Below are 20,979 nucleotides of genomic sequence, written 5' to 3'. Positions count from 1 at the left end.
CGTGTAGGCCACCTAGGCCATGTATGACCATAAGGACAAGTGGGTGATGAGTCAATGGATTTATGCCTGAACAAACTTATATTTATACCTTTTGTACGTTGTATATAAATACACTAAAATACGCGGATAAAAATTACCGAGAGTGATATTATGGGTTTTAAATAAGAAGAATAATATACCTACCAGGTGTTTATGTAATAATAATACTTACTATTCAATATTATTATTATTAATTTATAAAAAACAGTGTCATGGCTCTGGTGATGCTGCCCTGTGATTTGCCCTGGTGGCCGGCGGTTGTTAAACAGCTGGACAAAGCTGCTCTGACCAGAAATCCTCAAGATTTGATTGGAGCCATGCAGAGGATTCATGATATGTGCAAGTATGTTGTTATTTTTTAATTATAGTCTTCTTCAAAATTATTTTTTTATTAATTTATGGTCTAATGGTTATTTTTTGTAGGGTATTTAATGATTTTTTTGTGCTAGGATCCAATTTTGAGAAGAATTTGGTTTAAAAATTGTGAAGAATATATAAAAAGCTTGCACAAAGAAAACATTTGTATTTTTATATTTATTTCTTCAGTATACAAGTTTAAAATACAGCTGAAATATTTTATTCTATTCTTACACTTCTTAAAAATTGAAGTTGAAGCTTTTTCATATTAAATAAAACAAAACATTCAATTTTATTTAAAAAAAAAAATATTATTAAAGTCATTGGAATGAATATAAATTTTCTTCTTTAAAAAATTTTTTGTAATTTTACTGTAAATGTATTTTAGTATTTCTTCTGAAGTTTATAAAAACATACTAAATTTAATAATCTTCATAAAAAGTAAATTAATTCCTTGAAATTTAATAAAACTTAATTTTTGACGTTTCATTAATGTTTCCTTTCAAGCTTCTCATATATTTTAGTCTGAGAATTCGTCGAAAGCGTATAAATAATAAATTTTGTCTCACAAGAAATAATTAAAAATACACATAAAATTAATTTAATATCTTCACAGCAAATAATATTAATAAATAAACTAACTAATTAAAAATAATAATTTTAAGCGCAACAATACGAAGAAAAAAATTAAAATAGAAGAAGAATTATTAAAAAAAATTAAAGTCGGTTACAACGGTTCATCTGGTTGTTAACCCTATGTATATGTTGTTGCTGTCATAAAAGTTGTATTGTGGACGGTAGTTGGGGTATGTGTCCCTAGATCGGTGATCTAAATGCATCGGACCAAAATTATTCACCTACGGGTATCATCTATATTAATCTGGTGATCTCACACTAGTTATTTAGCTTTGTACCAGTTTGCTGGTAGCGATAGAAATGTTGCTACTGGTACTGCTTTTACTTATTCGTCATCGTGTATATGTAGACACGAGCTGTAACTAAACGTCTTGGATGTATTATATACATCAGTAGTAAGTTTAAGTATGAGAGCAGTGAGTGTATGAACGAGTAGTTCGGGATAAAGAAACTTTGAATTTATTTTTGGATACGTTAAATACGTACAACCTTCGAGGTTCGTCGCACTTTTATGTTGCTTATTCTTCTCTTCGTCTTCCTCTTCCGGACAGTATACTGACGTTCTCCTATTGCAAATAATAATAATAATAATAATTTAACTTAATTTTATTATTATCATTATTAATTTTTTTTTATTAATTTTATGACGAAATAATAATTATTATTATTGTTTTTTTTTTTTTTTATTTTTATTAATCTTATGACGAAATAATGATAATAATAATAATAATATCAATAATGACAACATATTATGAGATATAATCTGTACATGCCAATTAAAATACTTGTAAATACAAATTGTATATCTATTAAGGACAAATAGGTTATTACTGTCATCAGTTGTGTCATTTAATCAATGTCATGTTAATATTTTTTATTTTATTTTTCAGCATTAGCCTGGACCCGGATGAAGATGAGCAAGATCCCGATCTGTTTGTCGGGTTTGCCAAGTTTATTGATGAGGATCTAGGGCCAGTGGAACGAGAACAAATGTTCGTAAAGACAATACCCAAGATTGTAGAGAGAGCCAAAGCTTTGAGGAATACCAAACCGCCTCAGGGGCTTTATTTCAGTTTGCAGCAACAAGGTATCTTTTGGCTTGTAGTTGATGTTATTCTATTAATCAATTTAATTAATCTTAATCTGGTAATGAACTGTTAGTAATTGAAATTGTCATTGTTGTTCAACAGGAGACCATGTGGAGTATAGTTATGGATTCGCTTCATCACTAGTAGCCAATGCCTTCTTTTCGACGTATCCTAAACGCACAGTTAAAACGCACCCGACATTAGGAGATTTTAATTTCACTAATTTCTTCAAGCATCTTCATTTGTAAGGCTTATTTATTTAAAGTAATATAATTAATTAATTGTATTGAGATATTGTGGCAAGTAGTCAATAATTTTGTGAGGAAATTTATTAAAAATTATTGCGAAATTTCAAGTTGATTAGACACAAGGTCAACAAACAATGACGTAGAAAAAAAAAAAACAGGAAATAATTTTTTAAAAAAAATAAATAAATTGTTCGGGATAAAATGATCGATTTCGAAGAAAGAGAACTAGGATATTTCATAACAAACTGTGTATGTTCGCTTCAATTTTATTTATCAATTTATTGACTTTTTTCTGAATAAAATTTAATTAATTAGTTTGAAATTTTCATTCTGTTAAATTTCAAAGTTCACATCAGTGAAATTGTATTTCACGCAATTTAAAAACTTGAACTTTATAAGCTTATGACAAAAGAGTAGGCGAGAGTAACCAGATATGTATGCCAGAGGTCACATTGATTGAAACATTGTAGTTACCTGGTTAACTTTGACCTTTAATGTTTTATAAAAACATAACAATAAAAATAAAACAGTAGCGAGAGAAATAACTGTGGGCTTTGTTAGTAATTTAAAATGATTTTTATTTCAGAAACAGTCAAAAGATAAAATTACAAAGCATACTCCAATATTTCGAGTTTTTGGAAACCGATGGAGCGTTGGAAGGCCGGATGCTCGTGTCCAGGCAGGTAAAATTAGTACATTGGTTTCCTTTGCCGTCAACTATTTGACCGAAATAAAGTAATTAATTAATTAATTGAAAATTGATTAAGGAAATGTTTGCCCGGTGAATTTAGGTGATGACGTCCAAACAATGGTTGACTATTGAAGATTGGCTTGAAAGCAACGTGCCATTGTGTCCCTTGACAATTCGTCATGTCGGTCGGTTGGAACGAGTCGATACTGACGCTAAAGTTCTGCATGTCTGCTTCGCGAGCTCTAGATTCGGCGAGGGTGTACTTGAAGACGCTATTAGCCAAGAAACTGTACATGTAAGTAAGTATATTATTGTGAATAATTTACACGAATTAATTATTTATTTTAATCAATTCACTTTTTATTATCATCATTCATTTTTTTTAGATGTTGGGCTTCTTCATTTTTCAGCTGCAAAAATTCGAAAAATTGATTAATTGGCTCATTGAGTTTTTTTTTTTAATTACTTTTATATTTTAAAAATTAAAAATTATAATTATAATCATGAAAAAATATTTTTAAAAAATTTGTATAAAACTATTTCGATATTTGTAATTTAAAAAAAAATAAATGTAATTATATTCCAGATAGCAACTCATCCAGAAATGCTTGCTGTGATATTGTCCGTGGAGGCCTTAGAAGACAACGAAGTGTTGATAGTCGAAGGTGCGCGACACGTATCCCGAATAAATAATCCCAAGCAAAAGGCAACATTTGAGAGCATATCTAATCCAAATCCCGTTACCGTTTGCTGTATGGACGCCGAAAATTATTCAAATCTGCCACTTAGACAGTTTGAAGAAGACAATATACTTCGTGAGATGAATAAATCATTGCTGGGATTTCGTCAAAGACATTTGCCGGCGAGTCCAACGGAAACGGTCAGCCTGGACGGTGCTGCATGCCCCGACGGGTGTCCAGTAACTCGGAGGCTGTCTCCCATAGGCGAGAGTTTTAGCAGCGCTTCCCCAGAAGTCGAGACCTCTGAAGACAAAATCGTTATTCATAACAATAACAATAATATTCGGTCTAATGGAAACTTGTCTGAAGACATGAGCATAGAAAATCCACTGACAGATGTTCGTCTGAGGCCTAATGGACGCTCGACAACTCAGAGGTCGCTCAGTCCAGATAAACTGATCACAGGCTACAATAAAAGTTTGTGTAGCAACGCCAGTACGCGGAGCAGATTCATTGTCTTGGGGTCCAGTGGCGAGGTGTTGCCTGTCACAAGAAAATCCTTGGGACAAATGTCTGTTTACGAAAGCTGTAACAGTCAGAGCACTGAGAGCTTCCACAGCGCCAGGGATTCTATCGAAGACGAGCATCCTGTTGGAAACTACGGTAAGACGAATTATTATTGTAATTATTTGTTAAAGAAAATTATATTCAGCTCATGAATCTTGGTTGAAAACTATCAGCTGGAATTTAAATTAGTTTGCTAGAATTAGATTAATTAAAAATAATCATTTGTAGTTTTGATTAAAAATATAATTAAATTTTTATTTATTTAGATGAAGAAGAATTTAAATTAACTCGCAAGTACAGCAATCAATTAGACACACCTGAAAGAAGAGGAACCTTTGCTCAAAGATTAAAAGAAGCTCTTAATCGAGAAAGCACTGCGACTGGATCCTCTGAAGAATCTTCTGGTGAAAGCAGCTACGCTGTTGGAATTAGTATATCTGGAAGTCATGTTGGTGATCAAGATATTAAGTAAGTTTTTAATTCTTAAAATTATTTATTTATTTTTTTTTTTTATTTTTTATATATAATTTTGGACTTTCTTTCATAATTTTTTTAATGGTAAATTTTTTTATCTATATTATTAAGAAAATAAACGAAATTTTGTGGCTTGGATTTTTTTATATATTTATACATATTATATATATATATATATATGTATATATGAAAAATATATCAAATATCAATATAAAAAAATCATTAAGCCAAAGTTTTCTTGTTTATAGTAATTTTTTGATATATTAAAAATTAAATAATCAATTAATAGAATAAATAATAAATTTTTATTTTTCAAAACCTGATGAAATAATTATTCTTTTATTAAAAATTCTTTATCTATTTTGAAAAATGTTTAATTAAATTTTTTTTTTTTACAGAGTGAGAAGAGGAGGTTCTAGAGGATTTGTATTACGAGATGAGACTGTAGATGAAGATTTTTTAAAAGCATCTTTGGAAGCTGAACAAAAATGGCTCGGAAAGTTTAAACATACTCAGCAGCCAGTTTTACAAAGAAAAGACACTAATAACAGTAGCAAATACAGTTTTAGCACTGAATATAGTTCTGGTGATTATTTTTATTATTTATTTATTTATTATTTATTTTTTCATGATAAAATTAATAAATGCCATTACACACAGATTTTTGCTCAGAATTGGAAGAAGTCTACGAGCAATTGTCAAAGTGGTTGGATGATCCAATAGCATCAGATGAAAACCGCGAGTTGGAAGCAAGAGACCGAGCAGTGATCCAATTTGCGGGTTCTCTATTGCGAAGAGCTTTGAGTGAATCATTCGCAGGTGTTCCTGTGCAGGAAGGCGAGCCCCAGCTTCTCATCGGGACAAATGACGTTCAACAGAAGCACAAATTAGCTCTGGCTGTACGGAGTCTCAGTCTCGAGCTCGCGAGACAGAGAAACAAGCGTCAGCAGTCGGTAAGAATTTTTTTTTTTTTATTTAAATTATTATTTATAGCGTATAGTATTTACATATTTTGGCGAAGAGTGAGAGACAGTGGGTAACAATAAAGTTAAATTAAACAAAGACACAGATCTCAGACACAGAGGATCAACGAGAAGTTGAAGAGGAGGATTTTGTGGATGCTTTTGAAGTACAAGAATCTCCAAAGAAAGTTGAATCGAAGCGAAATAAATGGACAATTAGTTTAACATCCCTGAAGGAGCTTGAAACTTTTCTTGAAGAAGAATCACCAACTTTTAGTCGGCCACGACAGTTTCCGGAGATAAATATTAAAAATATTTATAGCGATGTCGAAGGAATAAATAATTCGGTGAATACATATAAAAACAAAAAAAAATTTTTTTTTTTAATGAATCTATAAAATCTAACTGGTTAAATAAATAATTTATATTTCTGATTAATTTTTCTCGCTAAACTAATACTGTCTCTCATTCTCATCTGTCTGACTTGAATCTTAACTCTTACACACTATTTTACACTTGCTCATAACACTTATTGCACGCCTCATAAGCGAAGCGTTAAGGTAGTGCTCTACACTCGACATTTAAAAAAAAAAAAAATCAGTTTTCTTGAAACTGAAATTGATTTTTTTTTTTTATCATCTACCTTAAAATTATGGTGCCACTAAACCATTTTTTTGTGAAAATTAAAATTATGAGGCGTGCACTTTTGGATTTTCCAAAGTTTTCTTTTAACAATTTCACTACAACTTCGCTTAAATTGAATAAATAATGTTAAAAATATTTAAAAAAATTTTTTATTAATTTACAAATCAATCTATAGATCCCAGAAGACAGCAGTTCTCAAGACGGTGGGCTTTTGCCAGTAGCAACCGGGAATTGGGGCTGTGGATCACGATTGAAAGGCGACCCGCAATTGAAACTTGTGATTCAGTGGTTAGCAGCTTCTTTGGCTGGAGTTCCGCGACTTATTTATTACACTTGTGGTAATCCGAATTTATCCAAGGTATCATCAAATTTTTTTTATAATTACAAGATAAATTAATTTATAATTATAATTTATTTTATTAAATTATTCGTAGCTTGACACCGTAAGCAGAGTCCTCACCGACAGAAGATGGACAGTTGGAGATCTGTCAACCGCGATGCTAAGGTTCGCAGTTCACACTCTAGAAGATCGAGTGAAGGGTCGGAACAGCCTCTTCGAAGAACTGATTGGCGTCGACAAGCCTAGTCCTTAGCTCAAAAATATTTATCATTTTTTATTGAGCTATCATCAAAGACTTACGGTCAATTGTCTGTTGACTTGCTTCCTGGTCTAATAGATTAAGATTAAGATTTTAAAAATTATTATTATTATTATTATTAAAATTATTACAGTTCAGCGAAAATATTAAACGCACGGATTTATTTTTAACAGCTCAATTTAAAATAATATTAATAATTGATTAAAATGTTTTTTAAATATTGAGTATTTAAATATTTATATTAGTATCGACCAGAGCATATCAAAAAAAATAAAATAAAATAACATCGTAGAAATTAAATAAAACAATAATTGATAATAATAATTAATAATATTCTTATTATTAAAATTGACTGATTATTTTTGAACGTCACTCTTTTAACAGGCAATAATCTACACTATATTTTATACAGTTAATATAAAAAAAAATAAATAATAAAAAATATGAAAGTCAAAGTTATTTTAAGAACCAGAACTTTAGATAATATTAAAATAAAATTTTAGTGTTTCAATAAAATATATATATATATATATATATATATATATATATATATATATATATATATATATATCCAGTTCGAAAAAAAAAAAAATAAAATTTAGTGGCCTAAATAAATGATTTTTAAGAAATGGTCTTCCATTATAGGTAAAAGTCTGTCTTATTAAAAAAAAAAAAAAATTAAAAAAAACGGATTTTAAAATCAAATAAAATATTGTAGCCTATGATGTATATACCTAGAGTATTAATAAATTTTTATTGTATGTAAAAAAAGACATGATTAATTTATAAAATTGTAATCTTTATTGAAAATAATAAGGCATAAGTTAGTAGGTATGAGTTGTAATAAAGTTTGGATCTGAATTAAGATGAACGAAAAAAACGGTTTAGGAGAAAATATTATCTTGTAAAAAAGCAAGCGGCATACGTCTCAAATGACTTGCACCCAATCCTCCTACAATTATATAAATGTAATTAAAAAAAAATTATCAAGATGATTAACAATCAACTGGTTTTTAAAAAAAAAGACTTCTCATACGTCTCATGTGCCCAGGACCCATTCCCGATCGATCGTACAAAATATTGAACTTGTTCACGAACTGGTTAATGTCGTTGCAGCCCTTGGTAACTATTCCGAGATATGTCATTAATCCGAAATCGTTGCATTGCTAAATGTAAAAAAAATTTTTTTTATCAGCTAATTATTAAATAATTTAATACCAATAGTAATAGTAATAACATCCTGATTTAAATTAATTATTAAAAATAGTAATATTTAAATAAACTTACGTTGTAGAAATCAGCTTTGAACCTATCACTATTCAAGACAGGTAAATGATGGGCCAACGACCGAGCAGCTCTTAAAATTTCATGGTTTGGAGGCAGTTCTCCTTTTTCAACAGCACGGAGATACATCAAAATAAGTTTTACTCTTGAATACAACATTTTAATAGCACTATGCTGTGCCATAAGATGCTCAGCAACTGAAAAAATTATTATCAATATTAAGCTGAAATAACTAATTAATAATATGAAAACTGAAGTTAGGAATTTTAGAACAAATGAAAATACCTAAAGAACTTTCTCCTTGATCGTTGCTACACATCCTAGCAACATGATCAACACCAATTCTCTCAGCTTCTTCAGTAGCTAATGTGTAAGTCAAAGGTACAAAAAGCATTGTAGCTTCACCAGCAACAAGATCAATAACAGACTCGTACATTGACACAGATAATTGCTGAAAAATGGATAAAATATTAATATTAATTGCATTTTTAAAATTAAGTCATCAATAATTAATTAATTAAAGTAAAAAATTTACATCTGCATTTTTGGGTCTCGGATCAAGCTTAAGAAGCACTGGACTCTCGTTGATGGCACAAATTTGTCTATGAACTTTAATATCTCTATCATTGGGCATGTCTCCAGTAGTATACCAGCCGAGGAAGTCCATTTCACTGAACACCTGTTTGAACTGCTCTTCTTTTGTGTTATAGTAATCTCTGTCAATGACAACATCACCTTCAACCAACGTGAAGACCAACTCGAAGGAATTCATTATTTCTATGTGTCTTCCTTTCTGTTTTCCAATTAATGCCCCGTAAACTGAAATAAAAAATGACAATTATTATAACCAAAAGTAATTTAAATAAAATAAAACTACCATGAAGTGAAATTTTTTTATAATAATTTATTTGTTAAAATAAAAAAAATTAATAGATGTTTTTTTAATTTAATAAAATAAAACAATAGATACCTAGTTGATCGCTGCCTTCTTGAGCGCGTAACCTGGTCCAGTGTTCACTGACATTCATGATAACCAGAGGATGTAAGCTCACAGAAACAGACCCGACTGTTCCCGAGGATGCCATAACCCGGCAGGAGCTGCTGCCAGAATTGGAACTCGTAGAAGGTCCCGCGACATCCGCTGCTGGATTTACGACTTCCATCGAAGATCCACTCTCCAATGCAATGTTTTCGTCTACTTCCATTTCACTCGCGTCTGGCTTTGAGCTCATTTTTTATTTTGTTTGTAGAAAGTAAACAATTATTAATATTAATTTTACAGAGAGTAATTTTTAAAATTACTATCAGTATTTAGAGTTTATTTGATCTTATATTTATTAATTTCGCAATAAACGTTGCATGTTTGCGCCGATGTTTACCACAAATTGCAATCACAAGTGTGTATGTAAAATTAATAATTCGTTTTTTAGAGGTTAAGATTATTTTGACGCGCGCGCCATCTGACATGTGCGCGCATTATTTAAACTTGTGGAAATTGTGTACAGCGCTTGATGAAATCTTTGGAGAAATTGTTTGTTGACGAATGTGTCAGTTGCGTTTGAGCTTTTATCGTGAGTGCGTTTACTGATGATACTACTAAAAAAAAAAAAAAAAAAATAAAAGTAATAAATAAGTACTCAATGTAAATACAATTATTTGTTAATAATAAAATTACAATCTTGTTGAAATATTAATTTAAATAGTGAGTTGTTTACTTTTTTTTTTTGGTTGAAAAATTTTGTAACTGCTTTGTGGTTTTTTATGTCACGAAAGGATATACAGGAAACTCTTTATGCAGCATCAAAATTGTTACTTTTACTGTAAGATTATTTTTTTTTCTAACATAAATTATTATTAAAAAAAAAAATGTTTAAAAAAATTCGCACTTATTTTTTAAAATTTCTAAGTGTGAATTTTTTTTCTAAATGAAAAAATAAATAAATATATTTTTTAAGTAACATTAAAGTTAGCTGTCACTTGACAATTTTTTAATTTTTTTTTAACAAATAAATTTGCTCAAAAAAATTATTTTTAAAAAATTGCATTTTTAGTTTTTTATAATTTTTAAATGTCAATTTTTTTATAAATTTTTTTTTTGCTATAATTTATTTGTTAATAAAATTTCTAAAATTTTTTTCATTTAGATTTTTGGTAACAATATAATTATACATTAATTTAAATCAGCTGATACTTAAAAAATTAATTTTATTTATGAGCTGTAAAAAATTTTTACGTAAAAAAATATTAAAAATGTTGTATTTTAATTATCAATTTTTCCTACGTAAAATATGTAAATAATGTCTACGTAATGATAAGAATAACTGAGAAACTATTTATTTATTTAACAAATAGTTTACTATCAATGTACAAATTACACTATAAACGTCACTATAATCATAACAATGGAACAATTAATAAAGCAACCTACGCTAATCGAGCTAGCTTGTACACAATCCAATAAGAAAATAAAAACAATGACAGAAAATCTAAACGACATTCCATTAATAAAAAAAAGAACATCATATGTAGAAAGTTGAAAGCCCTTGGAATAGTTTCAAGTTCAAGCCAGCCAATCGGATCACTGGATTTTGTCTTACTTATTCTTCAACGTCGTGAATAATGGATTATAACACATTATGTTTATTATGCAACTGCTACAATTGCTACCTATTAAATTTAATTATTTTGCAGATAATATTTAACAAAATTACTTTTACAGATTGTATTTAAAATTTATAAGAAGAAAGAATAATATATTATATTAAAAAATTATATTAGATGATAGAATATAAAGCTGGTGGTGGAGATTAAAGTTTTGGAATACCTCTACTTGTTCATTGCCGTTGATTGAAATAAATCTCAATGGCCAAACGATTGTTGCGTGCAGCATTTCTACTTCCGTTTAATTTAAAATTGACTGACTAGACGTGATTGATGAGAGAAGACTACGCTACTGTTATAATATTATGGTTAATGCTGATGATTGCGATTGAGATAAAGAAAATTATATTTTAACGTTGATCCAAGAGAGAAGATATTAATTTATTTTTATTAATTGCTTACAAGTTGGGTTTAATAAAAAAAAAAAAAAAAAAAAAAAAAAAAAAAAAAAAAAAAGTTTTTTCTTTAGGTTTCAAGATCATGCTCATGATATGTCTGATGATTTCTTTGTAAGAAAAAAAATTGTCAGAACAAAGAATTGAAGCAGGAAGAAATAAAGATTATTAAGAAATTTCTTAACCTGATGCAGAATTGAATGCAACACAGTTTATTATTGCAAATGTAAACATATAAATATGTATCATCAGTGATAGTTAACTTGTCATGACGTCACGGGAAGAGAGAGCGAGTGGAAGAAGAAATTAAAGTATGTCACAGTGATGGCATTAAGACTACTACCATTGCCACGGATGTACTCTCACGAATGTTGTCCTCTGTCCGTTGGGACCACTGGTCAGGTGATCAACATTTTAACGCGTTTTGCAGCATTATCTCCAGGTTGTTGCCTTGTAGGTTATAATTATATTTGTGGAAGTTGTAATAGTCGCGGCCACGTAAACAGGACAGTCATTGGATTTCAAGGTCGTGTGACTGGCATACGATAGATTTCAGGTCACTATTGTCATTGTGCTCTGTTATTAATTAATTGTCTAACTGTTATTTGAAGAATTACAAAGGCATTGTCTGAGAAAATTGATTACTTTGTTGAATTACAGGTAGATTATGTCGAGACTGATTTAAACAAGAGAATTTTAAATTACTTTTAACAATATGTATGCTTCAAGTTTGCTAGATTATAAATTTTACTGGTGAATTATTCATAAAAATAGTTTATTTATGTATGGACTTTATGATTGTTTATTTTGAAAGTTAACTTTAGTATTGCATTAGAGTAAAAAGAATATTAAATTAATTTTCTTTGTAGATTTTTATTTACAACTTTTAATAAAAAATTAAGGAAAAATGAGATGTAACTTACAGGCATTAGTTTTTTTCATCGGCGGAATTTTTAGCGTTTGTTGTAGTGCTCCAAAATCCAAAACCATTATTGAACAGTATCCACAATACATGTATCTTCTAGTTGAGCCTATAAAAGATTAAAAAAGTAAAAAAATCTCAGATTTGTAGGCCTCAGAAAAAAACGTTCGATTTTTTTAATTTTTTTCCGATGGTTTTTGGGTCAAAAATAGTAGTTTTTACAAATTTTTTTGGCATTTTACTAGTTCAACTAGAAGCTAATACTTCATAAAAGGTGTGTACTAAATTTCATTAGAATCGGTTGAGAACTTTTTTAGTAATCTTGCCCGTTAATTTAAAAAAAGTAGTTTCGATAAAAACGCCATAAGCGCTGAGTACTTTAATGAATTATAACTCACAAAATAATGCGGATTTATATTTAGAACTTGATAGGTATATTTTTAGGGTATTATACTAATTATTGATAAAAAAACAATTTTTTTTACATGTATCGCCCCCTTTAAGAGAAGAAAATAAAGGCAAAGCGGATGAAGAATAGAAAAATAATTGGAAAAGAAGAAATATATGGAATTTTGTAAAACACGTAAAATAATCCAATTAAAATTTCTATTTATTATTATTATTTTCAGAAAATAAAAAGACATAAATGATAAACAATTTGTTTGATGACTTGTTTATCGCAACTTGTATTGGTATCAAGTTTTCAATTTGAACTTGTACAGCCAAGCAATGACTTAAAAGATTGGATGATAAATATTGCAGCTTTCACTCAAAGTGATATTTATAGAGGAGTTGTCGTCGAGATTGATGAGCTAAACTATTTGTAGAACGTATAATTTTTCATACAAAAGAATACAGCATGAGAATTCAGCAATCAAACAAAAATTAATTAATTAATGACAATGACTTCGTTTTACAATCAGAGTAATTGAATTCATAGCAATATAATATGAAGAAATAACTGAATAAGATAATGAATCACGTTTAATGACCGGCTGGCTGTCCGTTCCAAGTAAAAAGTTTTATTAAGTGAAGATAAACATATCGTACGTTTTATTACATAAATAAGAGTCGTCAGTCTCAATCTGTTGCATTTAATTAAAATACAGGATATAGTATTAAACTGTAGGACGGCCAGGATGAAATATAAATAATTTAAATATAAACAATGAGACGGCTTGAGTTTAAGAAAGAGGCACGCAAGCAGAAATAATTTTTGAAAATATGTAGGCTACACACAGAAGATTGCTTCCTATGTCCTGCTCATCAACTTTCTCTCTGCTTAACAAAGAGTGGAACTTTAGTAACAGCAACGGTTCCTTATCCACCGTAAATAACTACAAGATTAACAGATTGTTCTGCGGTAATAATATAAGGAAAGAATATCATGTGATTTATAAATCTTGTTATCAAGATATCTGTTTGTTACTTTCATAATTTTCTATTTAGATCATTTCCTTATTTATTTTTTTATAAAATTATTTCTTCGGTGATCGTTAACAAGTTCTGATCCTCAGTAGCGGTCTTTAAATTGCAGTAATTATTTATAAAAATTGTTAATTTATCACTCACAGATAATATAAAAAAAAAAACTCGCTTTCACAGAGTATGAGTATGAGTATTACAAATCCATTTGAACTAAATAAATGTAAAAACTGCGATTATCGCTCTACTGATAATGAATATAGCCGGTCAATGTTTTTGTACACATTTATTAGAATTTTATGATATTTCTATTTAAATAGATCTACCAACAAACTGTTTATGTAAGAAAAGCGAAATTATTATTTAAATGTAAACTTCAGTGACAAATGTATGTTTAGTTGTCTATTAATTGTAATTAGTGTTTATTTTAATGCAAGTAAATGTAAATATGTATGAGCTTAAAAGGTTTTTTGTAATATGAAAAACCATACAGCACATGGAGACTAAAGTCCGTTTAGCCGAGTAGTACTTGGTGGGTCGAATAACGGTCAAAGACAACCGAAGTGTATTCAACTTATATTATCGAGTTGTCCTCTTACTCCCTCATTTAGTTTCTTTTCTTCGTCGTTAAATAAAAATACCGAGCACCTCAAAAATCTTAAGACCCATTATACCGTCTATTAAAATGAAATTAAACAACAAAAGTAACACAGTTTTATTTTATTTTTATATATTGTTGTTTCGAATGAAAATATTTTTAGTGTACCAACCTAAATACCTATTTCGTTAACTGTAATTGCAATAATAATCGATTGTGATTCAAGTTGGCGATAAGTATTTTTTGAGAATGGTACTGACCTACTCACTTGGATTGCCGATTGTCAACTCCCTATTAAAACACTTTTGTTATTTTTATTATTGTATATTGGAATAAATTGTGAAATTAAGATACGAGACATTACTTTTATTTAAGATGTTTTGAAATTTAAGAGATCGAGAATTTTCGCAACTATGTGAAAGTTATACTTTTAAATTATCATATTATTTTTAAGTATATATTTGATTACAAATTATTATTATTATTATTATTATTATTATTATAACTACTATTGCTACTTCATAAAAATTAATGATAACAATAATAATAATAATAAATATATTGACCTTTCAAGATTTTTTTAACCATTTCTTAACTTCTTAACTTCTCTAATTATTATAATTATTATTATTATTATTTTATTGCTGCTTCATAAAAATTAATCATAATAATATATTGGTCAATCTTTGAAAAAATATCTACATATTTCTTTAAAACATCTAATCAATTTTTTTTAACATTTCTTCATTCTATGATTTAGATTTTTAAAAAATTATTATTATTAACATTTTTTTGTCATAAAAAGTTATAATAATAATAATAATAATATATTGATCAATCTTTAAAAAAATATCTACAGATTTTTTCAAAACATCTAACAATTTTTTTTTAACATTTCTTCATTTCATAACTTTGATTTTTTCAAAAGAACTATCATTATTATTTTTGTTGTTGTTATTGTTAAATTTGAAACAGCAGATCACTGATAGTGATCCTATCATTTACTTTAATATTCTTCCAACTCTTGGTTAAAGATCATGTAATTCATTAAAAAAAAAAAAAAAAAAAAACATTAACAATGCGATAAGCAGAGCCCTGATTGTTAAAGCAGTAGATATGATACGTTGTCGAAATTTATAAATCACATTCGGAAGATATTGAAAATGGGGCATTCTCCATTCATTCTTCATCAGTAAAATATTATAATTAATTTCAAATATTGATAATGACCGAGCTATAAAATTGCGCCATCGCGATCGGTAAAAACTATTAGTAAAATAAGTAAGACGTTGTATATTTTTAATTAAATGCGCTATTTATAATATTTATCCTACTTATAAGTACTCCACCTATTGATTGGATGTATTATAAATTGTATGTAATATATAAATTGTAATTATTCCGAGAGGAAAGCATGCAAAGCAATATTTATTTTATTATTCAATGTAATTCAATCGAAGAAATGTAATACAAAACTTGCAAGAATTAATTAACATAAAACTCGTTGAACCGGTGATTAGATAAAAAGTCTTACATCTTGTATCTAATATTTAATAGATTTGTGAGTTGTTCTTCTATCGTAATCAAATGGTGCGACATTGACCTACCTAGACGTAACAGGACCCGAGGTGAATGCGCTGTCAAAAATTTACATGTCATATGTATCCAGTAACGGTCCCGATCTAAATATATATATATATATATTTTACTGATGGCTTCTTTTAAATTTATTCTAGGTAATCAAAGCGTACTCGGGATCCAAAGAATAGCATGATAAGTCAAGGATGGAGACTGCTGACCTACTGCCAACTGTTCCTGTGCCTCCTATTGCTTTCAGACAATACTTCAGGTGAATATTAAAACTTTTAAGTTTTTAAATTAAGTATTGTCCTAAAAATTGTCTTTTATTAATAAAAATTTTTTAGGAGCCGTCATAAATGGGAATCTTGATAGGGTGAAAAGACAACTAGAGGTTGAGAGGACTAATTGGACCCAGCTGGCAGATGAATGGATGTCAGCTAAAAAAAGGATCAGTGATCAGTTTGTTCCAATTTTGCCCGAGTCTGATGGAAATGTTAGGGAATTACCACCGAAGGCTGATACTTTTGTACATGGAATGACAACTGAACAATTATCCAGGGTAAGTATTTAGCTGTCTCGGTTCAAAAGAGTTACTGAAAATTTGGTAATTATTTACAAGTTGGGTTAAACGTTTTTTTGGCCATATCTAGGTGAAAAATTAATATTTTCTTATTTTTTTTTATCCTGCTTATTTTTACAATTTATATTTGTGCTTTTTTGCCTTCTAAAGTTGGAAAAAAATTTTGCTCTCATGGTTTTTCATAAAATTTATAGTTTCTTTTTTTGATGTTTTTAATTTTTTTTTTTTTTTTTTTTGAAAAGTTTATAAAAAAACGAACAATTAAAAAAAAATTGAATATCACAATTTTTTGAAAATTTATAAAATTTATTAAAACTTTTTTTTTGTTCATTTTTTTTTATGTATTTTTCAAAAAAAAAAAAAAATATAAAAATAAAAAAAAAACTAATAAACATCAGTTACTGTTTTGAAATGGAGTAGCATTATTATAATTTATTTATTTATGACTTATTATATGAATAATTACAGGTAAATTATTCAAGAATGCTCTGGGACATGGAAAACGTCCAACAAAATGGACACTTGTCCCTATTTGTCGACAAAGCGATGAAACTTCTAGACCTGCAGAAAGTAATGGTAGAAGTCGAAACCTCAGTGATGTCCAAGGTTTCTTGCACTGCTTGTAAAGTCGGCGCTGGTCTTCTCCAGCACTACATCAAAAGCGGAAAGACCGACCAGGAAATAATGACTAGCATTTATCAGTTTTGCGTACAACTTCGGATACAGAGCTCACGAGTTTGTCATGGCGTGACGCTGCTTTTTGGAGTAAGTTATTAAAAGTGAATTTTTTAATCACAATTTACAAAAATTTTATATTTTAAAGTATTTAATTATTTTATTTTGTAGAAGTAATAAAAAATAATTATTGTTGCGTAATCTAGAAAATAATAACAGAGGTTATTATTTGTTACAAAATTTTGTCTTTATATTTATATTTTTATAGTTCAAGATATTTTAAATGTTAATAAGAAATAATTAAATTTATAAATACAAGAACTGTCACTTTTTAAGAAGAAAAAAATTAACATATCCAGAGAAATTATACTCGAGTATGATTTATAAAAAATTATTAATATTCAAGATCATTTTAATAATTTGTAAATTTAAATTATTTATTATATTATATTTAAAAATGTTTTAACTTAAAAAAAAAAAATAAATAAAATTAAAATAAATTCAAGTACCATTTTGAAAGTAATACTTATAAATAGATCTGAAATGAACCAGCAAGTCTTTATTTTTGATACTATAAATTGAAGCGAAAAGAAAAGACAAATATGAATAAAAAAGGCAAAAAGTAACGACAGGCGTAAAAATGAGTACATGGTACTTTCTATTTGTAAATTATAGGCAGCAAATGATTTCACCGATCACGTACTGAGGTTTAATCGAGTATAGGTAATTTATATTATATGTACAATACAACCACATTCAATACAACTACGTATTTCCTGCAAACGGTAGCTAACATAAGCTGGTACTTATAATCTCAGCCACGACTGATAATAATTTGTTATTTCATCATTCATACCATCAGTTTTTCATACTATACATTAAGCATATTTATAATTCTGAAATAAAAATTTTTTCTATTTTAGGGTGAAGTAATCTATGTTCTCAAGCAAGTAAACATGGGTCCCGCGCAGATCTGTAGCTTTGTAATCGGAGATGCTTGTGACGACGCATACAACCCTCTTCACGAGTGGGAAGTCGCTTTTCCACCGGTTAAAAAACCGCCGATTGAACCACCAATTCCACCCAAGGAAGGCGCTCCGACTTTCAAAGTTCTTCATATTTCAGACACTCACTACGATCCTTACTACCAGGTACTAATTAAGAATATACAATAAAATTTTTGACCAATATTTTCGCCGTAATATTAAAAATTTGATCCATTTATTTAACAATTTTTTAAGTATAATCTATCAATTATACTTAAGTACTATAAATTATTTTAAAAAAAATTCTAGGAAGGATCCAACGCGAATTGCAACGAGCCTCTTTGCTGTCGATTAACCAACGGAGCACCAACATCAGCAGCGGACGCGGCTGGTCGGTGGGGCGACTACAGAAAATGCGACACCCCGAAAAGAACGGTCGATCACATGCTGAAGCACATCCAAGACACTCACGCAGACATCGACTACATCCTCTGGACGGGTGACCTGCCTCCTCACGACGTGTGGAACCAAACTCATGAAGAGAATCTAAAAATTCTCCGGGAAACGGTCGCGCAAATGTCTGCGACTTTCCCCGGAGTCCCGATTTTCCCCGCACTGGGCAACCACGAGTCAGCTCCAGTGAACAGTTTCCCTCCGCCGTTCGCTCCAGACGAAAACAAGATCGAATGGCTGTACGACGAACTAGATAAACAATGGAAGCGGTGGTTGCCTGCTGGAGTGTCCCACACTGTCCGCAGGGGAGCCTTCTACTCAGTCCTGGTGCGACCTGGCTTCAGGATCCTCTCGGTGAACATGAACTACTGCAACAACAAAAACTGGTGGCTGCTGATCAACAGCACCGACCCCGTCAGCGAGCTCCAGTGGCTGGTCTACGAGCTTCAGGGTGCTGAAATGAACGGCGAGAAGGTTCACATAATCGGTCACATTCCTCCGGGACACTCAGACTGCCTCAAGATCTGGTCCAGGAATTACTATCATATTATTAATAGGTACGAGTCGACGATTGCTGCCCAGTTCTTTGGACACACGCACTACGACGAATTCCAGCTGTTCTACGACACCTCGGACCTGGGACGAGCCTTGAGTATCGCCTATGTCGGGCCCTCCGTGTCGCCCTACTATGACTTGAATCCGGGCTACAGGATTTATTATGTAGATGGAGACCACCCGAAAACCACCAGGATGGTGGTTGACCACGAGAGCTGGGTGATGAATCTCAAAGAGGCTAATCACTATGACTACCCCATTTGGCGCAAGATGTACAGTGCGAGACAGGCCTATCAGATGCCCTCTTTGCTGCCTAAAGATTGGGATGCTTTGATTGATAAAATGACTAATGAGCCCTCGAATTTCGATCTTTATTATAAGTAATTATTTTATTTATTTATTTATTTTTTATTGATTTTTTTTTTTATTTATGTGAAACAAAAAAAATTTTTTTAATGATAAAAATGAAAAATTAAGTAAGCTTTTTTTAAAAAAAAAATATCTCAACAATTAATTATTGCACAGAAAATTAAAAGATGATGTCAAAAATTATCTACAAGAATCGATCATGGTTTTTTTTTTTTTTTTTGAGTGACTGCAAAGTTGCTAATATTTTATAATTTCTAAATATAAAAAAAAATTTTTTTGAAATTTCTAAAGAAATCTTCTTTATTAGATGTTAATTTTTTTTTTTCAATGATTGATAATTAATAAAAACCTTTTTTTCCAGACATTACTACAAAAATTCGCCAGTTCGACCGGCCTGCAACAATGAGTGTCGAAAAAGAATACTCTGTGATTTACGAAGTGGTAGAAGCCACGACCGAAAAGCTTTGTGCCAGACTCTGGAGTCCAGGATCGACGGCGCTATTGGAAACAGCTGGCGCGAGTGGATCTACAACGGCTTGGCCCTCTCGTACGTAAAAAATTGGTGGATGGATAATTACAATGGCAATACCGAAACTAATCAAGTCAATCTCTAGCCAATAATATTTAAATAAAGTTTATTACTAACAACCACCGCACATGTCTATTAAGTATCTTTATAATTTGCTTTAAATTCTATAATTAACCGTAATTATTCTTTATGTATTAGCTAAATACTAATTACTAATTACTTCTTATGTTAGCTATTATCTATTTTTAAAGTTTATTTAAATTTAATTTGTTTAAAATCAAAGTAGTTATTAAATAAAATTTCTACTAAAACAATTAAATAATTTTATATCATTATATTAATCATAAGAATTTATAAAAATAAGCTTTTATTTGTAAATATCGAAATAAGTATCTTTTGTTCAGTGCTAACTGGTGGTGGAAAATGAAACAATGAAAAAAACTGGCTTTTAAGTGTGTAAGTGTAAACAAATATTTTAATTAACGATGATTGATGACTACAACTATTAATTTTAAATATTAAATTTTATTTTAGGATGTCAGTAGTGATGGCGATTCCTCGGTTTGCGTACAATCTACCGAAATACGTACTGGGGCTGGGCTAGCTCCAATTGGATCTACGGAAAATAAAATAAAAATTGAAATTGTTAAATATTGAGCAATTGAATTTCTTATCAAGCTCTTAATTATTGTGACTCTTAAATTTATTTTGAGTCATGAGTCACTGCTCGAATTAATCGCAGCTTACTTGTATATAAAATTTAGACGTTGATTATTTATATGATCATAAACTTATCATAGTAAATAAATTTGTTGTTAATGTAATATTTAAAATAATATTTTATACATTATATAGAAAATTCGTTTGTGTTTTATTTACAAAAAATCCGTCAATATAATTATTGTTTTAATTAATTTATATTTATTTTTAAAAATCTTTTAGATTAAGATTTTTTTTTTAATTATGTTTATTAAATTTAT

General features: G+C 29.5%; 3 protein-coding genes across 6 annotated transcripts; 2 read left to right on the top strand and 1 right to left on the bottom strand.

Annotated features, from left to right (window-relative positions):
- The first annotated feature begins 240 nt into the window (after window positions 1–240).
- LOC141534908 (uncharacterized) lies at window positions 241–7,393 on the top strand. 3 transcript variants are annotated; one of them, XM_074254548.1, is made up of 12 exons: window positions 241–382; window positions 1,923–2,119; window positions 2,223–2,364; window positions 2,955–3,051; window positions 3,160–3,354; window positions 3,646–4,402; window positions 4,573–4,774; window positions 5,179–5,366; window positions 5,453–5,733; window positions 5,844–6,089; window positions 6,563–6,745; window positions 6,822–7,393. In XM_074254548.1, the coding sequence occupies exons 1-12, from the start codon at window positions 252–254 to the stop codon at window positions 6,978–6,980; spliced, it is 2,778 nt and encodes a 925-aa protein (XP_074110649.1). In that variant the 5' UTR covers window positions 241–251; the 3' UTR covers window positions 6,981–7,393. The 3 variants fall into 3 exon arrangements, with proteins under 3 accessions (XP_074110649.1, XP_074110648.1, XP_074110651.1); XM_074254547.1 differs by having other exon boundaries at window positions 5,441–5,733; XM_074254550.1 differs by lacking the exon at window positions 5,844–6,089 and having other exon boundaries at window positions 5,441–5,733; window positions 6,822–7,392.
- Window positions 7,394–7,764: 371 nt separating this feature from the next.
- Window positions 7,765–9,678, bottom strand: Csn6 (COP9 signalosome subunit 6). The gene is made up of 6 exons (XM_074253782.1): window positions 9,241–9,678; window positions 8,806–9,089; window positions 8,556–8,721; window positions 8,274–8,467; window positions 8,023–8,152; window positions 7,765–7,938 (listed from the first exon to the last, which is right to left on the bottom strand). Exons 1-6 carry the CDS (start codon window positions 9,500–9,502, stop codon window positions 7,871–7,873), a joined length of 1,104 nt encoding a protein of 367 aa, XP_074109883.1. The 5' UTR covers window positions 9,503–9,678; the 3' UTR covers window positions 7,765–7,870.
- A 154-nt stretch (window positions 9,679–9,832) lies between these two features.
- LOC141534430 (sphingomyelin phosphodiesterase) lies at window positions 9,833–20,842 on the top strand. Of its 2 annotated transcripts, XM_074253775.1 has the most exons (9): window positions 9,833–10,090; window positions 16,008–16,120; window positions 16,197–16,411; window positions 16,901–17,197; window positions 18,031–18,258; window positions 18,403–19,481; window positions 19,832–20,017; window positions 20,404–20,455; window positions 20,534–20,842. In XM_074253775.1, exons 2-8 carry the CDS (start codon window positions 16,042–16,044, stop codon window positions 20,432–20,434), a joined length of 2,115 nt encoding a protein of 704 aa, XP_074109876.1. In that variant the 5' UTR covers window positions 9,833–10,090; window positions 16,008–16,041; the 3' UTR covers window positions 20,435–20,455; window positions 20,534–20,842. The 2 variants fall into 2 exon arrangements, with proteins under 2 accessions (XP_074109876.1, XP_074109875.1); XM_074253774.1 differs by lacking the exon at window positions 20,404–20,455.
- The last annotated feature ends 137 nt before the right edge of the window (window positions 20,843–20,979 follow it).

Source organism: Cotesia typhae, unplaced genomic scaffold (assembly GCF_013202065.1).
Source record: "Cotesia typhae breed Kobodo isofemale line unplaced genomic scaffold, CoteBio_Ctyphae scaffold_13, whole genome shotgun sequence".
NCBI lineage: Eukaryota > Metazoa > Arthropoda > Insecta > Hymenoptera > Braconidae > Cotesia > Cotesia typhae.
The sequence above is the reverse complement of the archived record's forward strand: the minus strand, read 5'-3'. Positions and strand labels throughout refer to the sequence as shown.